Source organism: Carya illinoinensis, chromosome 14 (genome assembly GCF_018687715.1).
Source record: "Carya illinoinensis cultivar Pawnee chromosome 14, C.illinoinensisPawnee_v1, whole genome shotgun sequence".
Classification (NCBI taxonomy): Eukaryota; Viridiplantae; Streptophyta; class Magnoliopsida; order Fagales; family Juglandaceae; genus Carya; species Carya illinoinensis.
In genome coordinates, this window is record NC_056765.1 from 4,637,985 (window position 1) to 4,651,930 (window position 13,946).

The window sequence follows — 13,946 nt, forward strand, 5'->3', positions numbered from 1 at the left end:
TGGGTTTCGTGTTGGCTGGGAAGCTACGAGGTCGAAAGCTACAAGGAAATCTGCTCTGTTTTTGGTCATGGTGGTCTGCGGTTGGATGCGAAGGAGGTGGATGCAGTGGCGTTGTCCATTGGCTGAGCAGAAGGGGGAGGTTGCGGGAAGATGGTTTTCGTGGCTGTGCAACTGGGTAGCAGAGGTGAAGTTTGCTCTGTTTTTGTTGCTCTAAACAGAGGTTTCGTGCTGTTTGGTCATCCGTGGAGGAGGTAGGGTGGCTGTGCGCACTGCGTGGAGCTGGACAAGGACTGAGGTGAGGCTACGGTTTGGTGGCTAGCTGAGTGCTGATCCGTGAAGAAATAATGAGAGAGAGAGAGAGGGAGTTGGGAGTAGTTTACTAGTTGGGAATGAGTGGGGAAGTTGTCGGGTGCTGAAGAACAAAATAACGTGATTTTCGATAAATTAGGCACGTGATTTCAGGTGAGAGTCGAGACAAAAGAGTCAGAGACATTGGAGAGTGTGATGACTTTCGGTGGAAGAGTCGTTAGGTTTGGTGAGAAAATAAAATTGATTGTCGTGCTGTGCTGTCTAATATGTGCGAAATAAAAGGACAGAAAATGGTGAGGAGATAAGGCTAAAAGGAGACTGATAGAAGTAGACAGGTGAGGACGCTGTCAGTTGTCCAGTACGATTGAAAAAGAAGCGTGAATTCCGGTAAACAATACGGAAAGGAGAAATTAATGGTGCGTAAACAATTTAAGCGTGAGGACGCTGTCAGTTGTCCACTCCATAGAAAGACGTTATTTTTTAAAAATAAATAACGGAATGGAGTGTTATTATTCAACATTGATTTAAAAATATATATATATTTTTAATTTTAAAGGGAGCAGTAGGAACAAGAATTTTATAAATAAAATTGTTCTATATTAATATATTGAAATTATAAAAGATTGTATGAAAATATTTATTAAAAGTTTTTATAATCTATATCATAAAAATTATTATTTAAATTTAAAAAATGTGTAAAATTTAAATAATTTATAACTGTGTATAATATTATTTTTAAAAAATATCATTACAACGTGCTGGCCCGTAATGATTGTGGTTTCGAGTACTTTTCCAAATGTTACGGTATGGATAAGGATAGATTTAATAAGTAAAATAAATTTTGAAATGTGATTAAAAGTTTAAAATATTATTTTTAAATATTATTATTATTTAAAATTTAAAAAAATTAAATTAAAATTTAAAAAATTTATTATATTTTATATGAAAATTTAAAAAAATTATAATAATGAGATGAAAATTTTAAATTAAAATAAAAATTTTGATTTGAAATGAAAATCTTACTGGATATGCTTTAGACAGAAAGTAAATTATTTGGGTCACGAGTATGTCTTCTACTGAAGTAGCTATAAAACAACTCTTCTACGTAACAAAAAAGAATTTACAAGGCATATTTGAGTCGTGTGCTGGTCATCATTTCTGCAAGGCCGATCGTCGTGATCTTCCGGAGACTAAAAGCCGACAGTTAATTTTGGAGAAAATCCCTCCCTCCCGTCCAGGCGTCGTAAGTATTAATTATATATCTGTTTACATGAGAGTGATGAAGCTAGCCGTACTTGTCAGTTCATTAGGAACTGTTTTCTATAATTAAAGATCTAAATCCACTGTTTTCTAGTTCCTATTTAATGAGTTTAGGCTCCGATTTTTAAATCAGCAATCACATTATTCATATATAAATATATATATATATATAAGCCATCTGAGTTCAGCTATATATAATAATTATTCATATATGTAAGTAAATGGTAATTATTACTTAGTCATCTGAATCTTTCTTGTTATTTTCTCATTCCTTCGCGGGATCGATAATTTTCACTGCAACTCTTGATGGGTTTTTTGTATATTTTCATTTCTAGAGCGTTGTTGGATATAAGTATGAGCTAATTTCGTACATATTTTGATGCTTTGTGTTTGAGAATATGGAATTAATTTAGGTTGTTCAACGGATTTTATATCTTTTGAAAATTATGAAAATGAAGATAAAAATAAATTTAATAAAACATTAAAAAAAAAGGCATTTAACAAGAAGAAAAAAAATATTAACAAATTATTACATACACAAAGATGGTTAATTCAATATGAGGTTCAATTTTTGAATGGATAGTAAAAAAAAAAAAAAGTGAGACAGACTTTACAATTTAGCTAAACCAATATTGTTAATGTTCTAAAGAGTCTTTGAAGTTTTTCCTTTAATCCAGAAACAACCGAGGTTGGTAAGGGAATAGACAGACGGAATGGGAAACATAAATAAAACACAAAATTTAAAAAAAAAAAAATTCATTATTTAATTTCTAAACACCACTTGAATAAAAATTATTTTTTAATTTGTAATTTTTAACTTTTTATCTAATTATTACTTAATTATTATTCAAATACAAAAATCTATACAACTTTTACAAAATTTAAAATAAAATTATATTAAAAAATCATATTCAAATAATTTGTTAATTTTATAAGATTTTTGTTTAACATTTTCTTATTCATTTCTCAAAATCAGACCAATAAAATATCTTAATTGATCAAATTATTTTATTATTATTTATAGAATTTTAAGATATTCTAAACATTCAAACGAATTCTTAGTCCTTGAATACTTGACATTGTGTAGAAAGTAAAGAAAAAATGACAGAACATTGGGATGACAAAGAGTTATGTAAGTTGTCAAAATTGTACAATGATAAAGAGTTATGTAAGTTGTCAAAATTGTACAATGCTGTGCGAGGCGGAAATTTGGATGAGACAAAAGCGATTCTTGGTAGTCTCCCCCACGATGCAGTGAATTGGGAAATTCCAGATAAAGGCGAAACAGCTCTTCACACTGCTGTTAGATATGGACATGAGCATATAGTGGAGGCGTTGGTGATGCAAATGTCGAATCAGAGCTTGGCCATGTATAATAGTGATGGTTTCACAGCTCTAACCATGGCAGTCTTGTTTGGGAAAAGGCAAATGGTGGAGTGCATGCTTCGAAAGTACTCTGACTTGATCAGCATTAGACATTCCATAGGAAAAAATCTTCCGGTCGTTATGGCTATTGACTTCCGGCAAATAGAAATGGCACGCCATTTGTATTATCTTACTCCAGAGACAGATTTAATTCCAAAGGATAATGATCAGGAGATTCAGAAGTGCAATGGTGCTACGCTTCTTACACATGCCATCTATTCTGGAACTTTGGGTACGTAAGAACTTGTATGTGTTTTACTATTTGATAATATAAATGTTTGATAAGAAATTCTATACATTGAAATAGTTTGATGTTAGATCAGTTAATTTATTATATTAAAACCACATCATAAATGTAAAAAATGTTTAGTCTAAACTTAAAACTTCTAATCCATTAATTGGCTGCCGTTATTTTCTTGCCATATATATATTTGAGATCTTGGCAATATAAATACAATAATTCTTTTTTGACTATTTCTATGCATGTTTTGTACATGATACGCCTGATACATATGACACATTAACAGATATTACTTTAGATTTAATCCGACGCTACCCACGTTTGGTGCTGGCTCTTGACAAGTGTGACGAGTCTCCTGTCTTGGCATTGGCCTCTACGCGTCATTCCGTCCCAGGTGCAATTCAGCTCGGGTTTTGGAAGCAATGCATCTACTCCTGTACGTATTACCACTCTGATCCTTTAATTCTCTTACTTTACCTTTTAATATTATTCAATATTAATGGCTCATTTAAAAAAACACCATCAATAATATACATTGGATTACTTTTTCTTAGTAATTAAAAAAAAAATCAAGAGCCATGAGAATACCTACACAAATATTCTCCTGCGTAGGGTAGTAATATCTTTAATGCCTGATTTGTTAATTCTAACAAAGAAAAAAAAATAATTATAATTAATTAGATAATTTGGAATTAGTTAAAAGACCAACTGGTAATTGAATCAATTTCTTTTTTTAATTTTTTTGATTTTTTTTCTTATTTTTTTAACGGGGGAGGTCAGGCCTCCTTATTAATAAATCATTATCACATGTGGCGGAAGAAAAACCTTATACAAGGACCTAAGCTGCAAATATACTAGATACAATAAAAACAATGCAACATAAAACAAAAAATTGCAAAAGAAACCAAACTCCCAGTAGGCGACACCGAGAATGCCCCAACAGCTCAACCAATTTTCTAGGACTTCCGTAAATATGGTAAGCCACTCTGATTAGTACGAAGGATGCCCAGAATCATAAAGGAATATCATCTTGTGAAAACCAGTTTCATTGCAGCTACTACTACCCATCCTAGCAAGGAAATCTGCTGCCATATTTCATTCCCTGAAAACATGGTGAATCCGGAAATTCAGCCTTGATAAAAGACAACTGATTTCCTCCCAAAAATCCTCCAAATATCATAAACTACACTTCCCTTCTTTCAACCAGTTGACCACCAATAAGGAATCTAGCTCCAAAATAATGTTATTAATACCCAAGTTACGGCAATTACGAATTCCCATCAACAGAGCCATCAGTTCTGCCCGGTTATTGGTTCCCCTGCCCAGGCAAGCAGCAAATGCAAATTTCACGTTTCCATGTTCATCCCGCAAGACCCCACCTGCTCCAAACTCACCTGGGTTATATAAGCTACTGCCATCAACATTTAACTTAAACCTCCCAATACATGATTTTTGCCAAGAAACTGCAACTATTCTTTCCTTCCTCCTCATCTTTATTGGCAATTGCAACAGATTGAGTACCTCAATATCCCTGCGTTCCTGCCGAGAACCTTCCTTTAGTTTGAGACCAACCCAATTAATCCAATGTTTGATAGATCTCCACAAAGAACCAATGGACTCCTTTTTTCCTTCCATTTTGGCCGAACATCTCCAACACCACAAACTCCAAGTTATGATAATTGGAATAAGACCAATTAAATTTCCAATCTACAAGGACCTTGCTGTGCGTCGAAACCAAGCCTCAACCATTTCTCTCCATGATCTATTGGCCATATATGGAACACCATAGCATGCGAACAAAATTTCCATATAGCCGTAGCTATATCTTCCCCATATGTACATGGTTTAAATATTCAAAAGCCCCCTGTTGACAGCACTCACACTTTGACACCAGAGGAATTCCAAGATACCGAATACGTTCATCCACACTAAGACTTTGTGAGAGAGCTTTCCACATTAAAATCGAGAATGATTCTCTCTGGTCAAATTTCTTCCAGGCTAAGTACGTTAAAAAAAAAATCATTTCTCTCTTGTGAATTCAAACAAAGGTAATAGATTTTGGAGAATGATAATTTCTTGCAAGCCGGAGATTCTAAAAAATTCCAAATGGCATATTAAAGAGGGGAATATTTCTTTTTGGAGAGATTCTTGGTTAGACGATGGCCGTCTTTGTTATAGCCTTCCTATCATGAATTTTCCTAATATTAGAGTGAAGGATCTAATACTGGAAAATGGTTGGGACATTGAACTTCTTCAAAACTTATTGGGTGTGGAACAAGCTGAGGTTGTTTTCTGTACACTTGGTAGATCTAGAGAAGGTGGGAATGTGTTGGTTTGGAAAGGTAACTCGGATGAGAGTTTTTCCACCAAAAGTGCCTTGGACATTATTCGTGTTAAATCTACTAAGCTTCAATGGACACAATGGGTTTGGCATTCTAGCTTACCAAAGAAGATTTCTGTTATGGCTTGGAAAGCATTTAATCATGCGCTAAGTGTTGATGACAGAATCATAATGTTTGGTATCCCTCTTGCTTCTAAATGTGACTGTTACGTTCATGGAGCTCATGAACATCAAGATCATGTGTTGGCTATGGGTGATTTTGCTAAAGAAATATGGAAGAAAGCCAGCGTGCTTGTGGTTATTCCTTTTGTTCCTGGAAGGGGATGGCAAGCTTTAGTTGCTGTGTGGTTCCAAAAGACTAAAAAAAGTTCACAAATGGGACAGTTGATGGGCTTAATTCCGCTTATCATCATCTGGAGGATATGGTTGCATTAGTGTTCAAGCCGTATGGAGGGGATTCAACCGTCCATTGGCTCGGTTTAGAGATCTATTCAAGTATGGATTGGTCGGGTAGTGGAAAAGCTAAAAACAGGGGCATTCCTTTCGCATAGGGATGAACAAATGCTTTTTAACCTGCAAGTCCCTATTAAAAGGCCAAGGAGTGAAAATATACAATTTGTCAAATGGATGAAACCTTTAGAAGGAAAGCTCAAATAGAATGTGGATGGAAGTTCTTTAGGCAACCGTGGGAGAGCGGGCGCTGGAGGGGTGATCAGAAGGTCCAATGGTGACTTGGTTCTTGCTTTTGCGGTTCACAATGGGCATGGCACAAACACTTTTGCAAAAGGCATGGGCTTATTACATGGCTTGCAGCTAGTGAAGAATCTGGGTATTACTAATATAAAAGTGGAGATGGATTCTATGCTTTTAAATATTTTGGCAGGGTTGAACTACTCTATTTATCATGTCTATAGGCAAGGTAATTATCTGGCAGATTTTTTGGCCCGCATTGGAGCTGAGGGACGTAGTTGCATATGGAACAATTATAACGATATTCCTTGTTTGTTAACAGGTTTGCTTAAAACGGATAAGTTGTGGCTTCCTTATTTGAGAATATCTTAAAATATAGGTTGAGTTTGTTTTTTTGATATAGAGCTAGTGTCCTTTCAACCACGGTTTTCTTCCAAGTAAGGGCATCAATATACACTGAAGGTTCCGTCCTCCTTGATTTAATTAATAAATAAATAAATATATATATATATATAACGCCTCTCAAACTATCACATTAATTTCCAATCACCTCCAAAATTGTCAATTCTAACAATCATTCTCTCAAATTATGAAAAGTTAGCAATCTCCCCCCTCCATAAAAAATTGGCAGATATACCCCTTGTTAAAACATTAGAAATTTAACAACGAATTTTGAAAAATTCCAAGATTTTTTTAAAAAATACTAAAAAACCCAAGACTTGAGAAACGTAAAAGCACTTAGTATTTTCAAAATATATTTCTTAAAAATATTTCTCTTTATTTTTTAGAATAATTATTTTTATCTTTAAAAAAATTTATGTGAAAAAAATATTATTTAAAACTTATTATTTTTATTTGATAGGGTTATTTGGTAATTTTTAAAATATTTTTAGGGGTAATGTTGTCTTCTTAAGAGAAAAGAGGGTACATTGCAATTTTTTTTTGGCAGTTTAAGGGAATTGATTGGCAAAATTGATATTCTGAGGATGTGATTGTAAATTGCCCAGTTTGAGAGGCTTTGTATATTTTCTCCTATAAATATAAAACACAATTTCATGTATTTAAAATCATATATATAAAAATGAATTTAAAGTACAAATTCATGACTTCTTTCGATAAGATGAAGGTAATATAAATCTAAAATTATATACAATGCAATTCAAGAATAAAAAATATAATATGAATCTAAATAATTTCAATACGAATCATGCATTTCATGTATCTGACTTCAAATATCAAGAAAATGTACTTAAGGTATAAAGTCGATGCTATACCTAGAATAAAGTACTTAACATTATTGATTTGTTGATTTTTTTTTTTCGTTATAAACATGATTGATCACTCAAAACCTAGAATATTATAAGTTCTACTATACTGTTAACTGGATTTGTTAACTTTTGCTTGCTGAAAAGGTATGCGCATTCCATCCATGCCACCTCTAACTAGTAATGAGACTCGTTTGGACGTTTCAAATGGAGAACAATACCAAAGCAATCAAGAAGATCAAAATATCATATCAGGTATGCTAATTTTGCCTTTAGCTTACTTTCCCATAATCTTCAGTTTTTCTTTTGTGATAATCAGCTATGACCTAATTATACTTGGTATATAAGATTTTGATAGCATGGAATTTTACTCCTTTGAAGCCACATCATTTATTCCTCTCAAACGACACTGATTTAGTCCAAGAGCAATATTGATTGATGCAGCCATGAAATTTCAATTTTGCAAGTTTGTTTTCTATATATATATATATATATATATTTATATTTTGTATAAGATCATAAATGTAAAATAGTTATTATATGGTTACAACTTACAACGATGGAGAAAAATAGAGTAATAATTTTCAAAAGAGAGTAAATAACAGTTAAGCTAATATGGAGAAAAGATTTAACGTCCCTAGTTCATCATATACAGACAAGTACTCATGCAACCGTATAATGCATAAGAAATTTGTTATTAATTTGTAATTTGTTCAGGATGTGAATGAAGAGGTTTTTTTTTTTTTTTTTTAATAAATAAAATAAAATTTTTCATTCTTCGATTACTAAAGTACGTATGAATTAATTAGGTATAAATATATATGAAATGTTGTAATTAAAATTTTAAAAAATTCATGTCTTTTAAATATATTTACTAACTTGACTTTTCATTAATATAAGAATGGATGATGCATGTGGTATCAACATGAGCAAATGCCCTACTTCCAAATTAAGTTATATGTGCTAGCTACAAGTTAGTAATCTAATTTAATATATTATTATTTTTAATTAGTTAATTAAAGCTATATAATATGGTAGTAATTAAGACAATTAAATAACTGAGAAGTAACATTAATGGTGTAGCTTTTTACAGCAAAGCTAGCTCATGTACGTACTTTGATGAGTACTTAATATTTTGCACATCAATTTAATTAGTATGTAAAAAAAGAAATATTTTGCTTATAGCTTTAATTGTTGGTGTAAAAAAAGAAATTGTATTTTGCTTATGGCTTTGTTGTATATAATAAAGTTCCAGCGCTCACTACACATTTTTTTTTTTTTTTTCCTTTGCAGTAATGTCAAGAAGTTGTGCTGTAGGAGTCCTCAACTTCTTTGGTATACCTCGTACACTCCATCAAATTAATCATTCACTGATTTTGTTTTGTTTTTTGTTTTTTTATTATTAGTTTATTTATAATTTTCATCTAGTTAACTAATTGACAATGTCTCAATCATAATTGTCAAAGGAATCACGCAGTTGTACGAAATGAAGAAGATCCATGAGCAATACAATGAACTTCTTTATCAAATGTGTAAAGTGATATCAGAATCAAAAACTCAGCAACTTATAGATGGTCTGGTTTATTCTGCCATTTGCCGGGCTACCACGAACGGGATTTTCGAGTTTGTTTCTAGGATGCTTGAAACGGACCTACGATTTATATGGGTCCGTGATAAAGATGAAAGAAACATATTTATGCTTGCTGTCTTGCACCGTCATGAAAAAATCTTTAGCATTCTATACTCCCAACATACGATGACGAACTACTACTCCTTGACATGTTTATTAGATGTCGATGGAAATAACATATTACATATGGTAGGGAAGATGGAACATCCCGCTAGGGTTACTCAAATCTCAGGGGCAGCTTTACAAATGCAAAGAGAGTTACAATGGTTCAAGGTCCTCTCTCTCTCTCTCTCTCTCTCTCTCTCTCTCTCTCTCTTCCCCATGTTGTAGGCAAAAAGCTAAAAAAAGAAGTTTATAAAATGACTAGCTCATAATCAGTAGCCTTACACAACAATTGCTTGAGATTTGTGCAGTGTTTGGGAGTTGAACTTAATTAACAATTCTGTCATACTCCTAGATTGGAACAAGACTATTCTCTCAAATTCTTATTCGAACTTGAGTACCTCAAGTGAAATCGAAATAAAAATATGAAGTAGGCCTTGCCAACAAGACTTGACCCCGAGTCTACATTAACTTTCAGCTTCATGGTACAGAGAAAGAAACACCAATGCCATATTGAACATCTATTACATGTAGGGGAAATATTAGTCTTTGATAATTCCTCCAATTCAACATCATCCTGTTGCGGTCCAATCTTCTTATATCAAATTGGGACTGCAGGCATGTTGGCATTTCGGACCTTGAACAATATTTTAACGAGTAAAAAGCATGAAATGAAAGATTGTCATGAGACATTTTATATCTTTATATTTTGATCATGAGGTCCTAGAAGACAGAGGTTGAGGTCTGGGATATATAAGGATTAATGGTCTTATAGAATATCAATTCCAGTCATTTTCTCTATCCTTGTACATGTCTGAAATATATATATATATATACATGTGTGTGTGTGTGTGTGTGTAAGCACTTAATTAGCACTATATATTGAATGGAGCTGATGACGATTTAACATGGACTTGGTAGATTAATCTAATTTGGAAGCATTGACCTTCTAAATTACCATTTTTTCTGTGTAAGGTTAGATTTTCAGTCTTTCTAATACTATACATGCAGGAGGTAGAGAGAATTGTCCATCCCAGGGATAAGGAAAGTATCAACAATGATGGTTTCACTCCCCAACAATTGTTTACGAAGAACCACAAGAACATGATGAAGGAGGGAGAGAAATGGATGAAGGACACATCAAAGTCTTGTATGGTGGTGGGTGCTCTCATTGTTACCATTATGTTTCAAGTGGCCTTTACCATTCCATGCGGTAACAACCAAGATACGGGCCTGTGTAGGGTCTTTATGATATCTGATACCTTGTCCTTATTTTCATCCTCAACTTCCGTCTTGATGTTTTTGGGAATCCTTACCTCACGTTATACAGAAGATGATTTTCTCAAGTATTTGCCGAGACAGATGATAATAGGCCTTTCCACCCTCTTTTGCTCTATTGCGACCATGATGATAACCTTTGCCAGTGCTCTTTTAATCATCCTACAAGAGCAATCAAGAATGCCAATTCCTCTCATTTGTTTGGGTGGTGTTCCAGTCATTCTATTCTTATGGATTCGGTTCCCCATCCTTAAAGATATGATCATTTCAACCTATGGGCCAAGCATATTCGACAGGAAAATGAAACTGAAATTATAAAGCTGCAATATGAGATCATCATGTATATTTATTGCATGAATGATTGGCATTTAAGCTAAAACTGAATATTTGTTCCCTTCTGTTGAGCCAAAAACCAATGGATGGATTTTCAACATAGATTTATCTTGCAAGTTTTATGGTTAATTGTTTTCGATTTATTATCATTAATTCATCAATAAATTATTCAACTATTGTGATATTTAAACATTTTTACATACATTGTTGATATTTTTCTATTCAATAATTTTGAGAAACTAGAAAATACTTCCTAATTTATCTTAGTTCCACATTGGCTCTCTAATGCCTGTTCATGTGTTGGGATTTTTGGAAAATGATTTTAAGAGACGGGAGTTACGGTTCATTTTAAAACTTTTTTCCTTTCCTACCTAGGATACGAAAGATACAATGTTTAAAAATAAAACAGGCTTATTAAATTAAAGAGAGTAACAATGAAAAACATTAAACTTTAAAATTAAAAAATGCTTCATATAAAACATCGTGCTTATACTTTCGTGCTCTTCCCATTTGGGGCCATGCCTGTACTGAAGCGTTCTACTCATTTTGTTCCTGGTAGGGGCATACATATAAACTAAAATGAGTCGAATATTTATAAGCATTATTTCATACAGTCAAAATATACTAATGTAGGTTTTCATTCATGTATTCGTCACTCCATACATACTATAAATAAGACATACGTTCATTTAAAATGTTATAAGGTGGAGTTTTTCTTGAAAAAGTTTTTCTTTCTTAAAATATTTTTCCACACCTCGTGCCTTCATTTCTTAAAGATTATGAGCACACATACATTTCCTTATCACTATCTTTTGGCCAGTACACATTGTTACGCCTTGTGTGTCAGGGTTAGTGGTCTTTATTTAGACCTGGACTCCACCTGTGGCCATGGGTTGGAGTCCCTTTCAGGGGGCAACATTGGGTGCACCACTAGTACTACTTACTCGAAACTGCAATCTGCCCATTCATTTGGTACCCATTCATTCATTCATATGACTGTTACATATTTTCATACATTAAAGCTTTTATTCATTCAGTCACTGTAGGCGGGAAATCATGAGCGGGACTTACTACTCTCCCTACTTACCACCATCCCTATAGTTGCTTTTCTTTTCCTTCATTTTTTTTAGTCCGTTCAATATTTCATAAACACCGTTTAAAAGCATGAGCTTAAACATCATCTTTCAAGGCATTATTTAAAACATCAGTTCATGGCATCCTTAAAGTATTAGTTCACAAGGACATTTAAAACACTTTCTTTGCGTTGTTTAAAGCATAAGGCATAAGGCCCAACATTTCCTTTCATGAAAATAAAGACAATACATACTACGTATAGTCATTCATCACATGCATACAATTAAATACTTGGGGTGCATCAAAAGGGGCTACCAAGAAGGGCCGTTACATACATATACGTTTAAACGTTGCACTTAGCATACATTTGTAAAACATCATTCATGTCATTTTGTAAAGCATCACGAAGGAAAAGCATTTCATTTTCGTTTTCATATCTTTTAGAAAACTCTAGAAGGGTATGAACATAATACTTACCTAGACTCTATGCCATACTCATTTCATGTGGTCCATTTATGTACATATAAGATGGCAACTTACATGTATACACAACCTCAACATCATTCTCCATCTAGTGCATAAGCAACTAAACTAGAATACACATACTTCACTTAGACACAATCTCCTTCTATCCCGTCCTTTTATGTCTTTCTTATCACGTTTTCTCTTTTTGGGACCTACTCGGGTCACCTTTTTCAAATTTAGTGTTCTACTCTGAGATCTTATTCTTTAAAGTGAACCTTCATGATTCACCTTAAGGTCAAGACACTAGTACTTTCATCTTACTCTTCCTATCAACCACATCCCGATGCATAACTTGATCAACCAAATCATGCATCCCAATCCTAGTCTATATGCACGTCACTTCCCTCCTGCATCCTAGCTCACACTTTATCCTCATTCTCATCCATGCATGCCACACAAGTTTAAGCCAATTCTGAGGCTTAAACATCATGTACCCATACTCAGACAAATTACCCATTACATATGGTAAATCCATCCAGCACAAGTGTCTAACCAGATTACACATGCACCCTACTCCCTTTTATCACCTAAGATTAACATATGATCCCACTTGCTTGTATAAACAAGCTCCATACTCCGATACCAACTTCTACTCAAACCTGACTAGCATGACTCTTCATCCTACCTGTCCAACAACATAGTTCATACCAACATTTAACACTACAAGACTCCACTATGCCTCCATCGTCACGTAGCTTGAGACTACTCCCAAGCTACATCGTTATCCATCACTTCACCTGGCATCACGCCATGTCATTTCAACACCAACTTCTAACTCATCACGAGCACAACTGCTCATGTGCTCATGCCACTATGTGCATCTCGTCACGTTTCCACTACATCACACTTACACCACTCCGTGACTTCACATGTACTCCAAGCCATACCTAATAGCACTATGATACCCGTCACTACGACAGAGTCACATCACAACTACTTCGGGATATTGTTCCATATCCTCCAACGCTACAGAACACGCTCTACGCTCCTCAACTACACAATCATCCAACCTTCATGACATGCCATCCGGTGCATCACCACACGAAGTACACTCCATGCGTACACCCTCCAATCCATACTATGCCACGCATCACCACAATGGCACACACTTCACAACTATGCTAAACACCTCATATACATAGCCACACTTCACACCACATCACTACATAGCGAACTCTAAAATACTAATAGCACAGTACACCCTTGCGCTGCTTGCTGTTCGGCATGACCAGCGGCGTCGGAAGCCACTAGCTTGGGCAGTAACCGCTCCATCATTGCTATGAGCTTAGAATGGGGCTATTTTCGAAGGCCAGATCTATGGTTTCTCGACTAGATCTAGACTTTGGCTGGTTTAACGTGTTTGGAGGGTCGCTGTCATAGTGGGTAGTTCATGGGTGATGGCAAACACCGTGTATAGTGGCTATCTACCTTGTACGATGCCTGTTTTGGGAATATGGCAGCTGTTTGAGCATT

At 34.4% G+C, this 13,946-nt stretch overlaps 1 protein-coding gene across 2 annotated transcripts; it reads left to right on the forward strand.

Moving 5' to 3' along the window:
• The first annotated feature begins 1,400 nt into the window (after positions 1-1,400).
• LOC122295207 lies at positions 1,401-10,976 on the forward strand. Of its 2 annotated transcripts, none has more exons than XM_043104324.1 (7): positions 1,401-1,552; positions 2,657-3,226; positions 3,522-3,671; positions 7,679-7,786; positions 8,825-8,866; positions 8,998-9,434; positions 10,275-10,976. In XM_043104324.1, the coding sequence occupies exons 2-7, from the start codon at positions 2,671-2,673 to the stop codon at positions 10,857-10,859; spliced, it is 1,878 nt and encodes a 625-aa protein (XP_042960258.1). In that variant the 5' UTR covers positions 1,401-1,552; positions 2,657-2,670; the 3' UTR covers positions 10,860-10,976. The 2 variants fall into 2 exon arrangements, with proteins under 2 accessions (XP_042960258.1, XP_042960259.1); XM_043104325.1 differs by having other exon boundaries at positions 3,534-3,671.
• Positions 10,977-13,946: the final 2,970 nt, after the last annotated feature.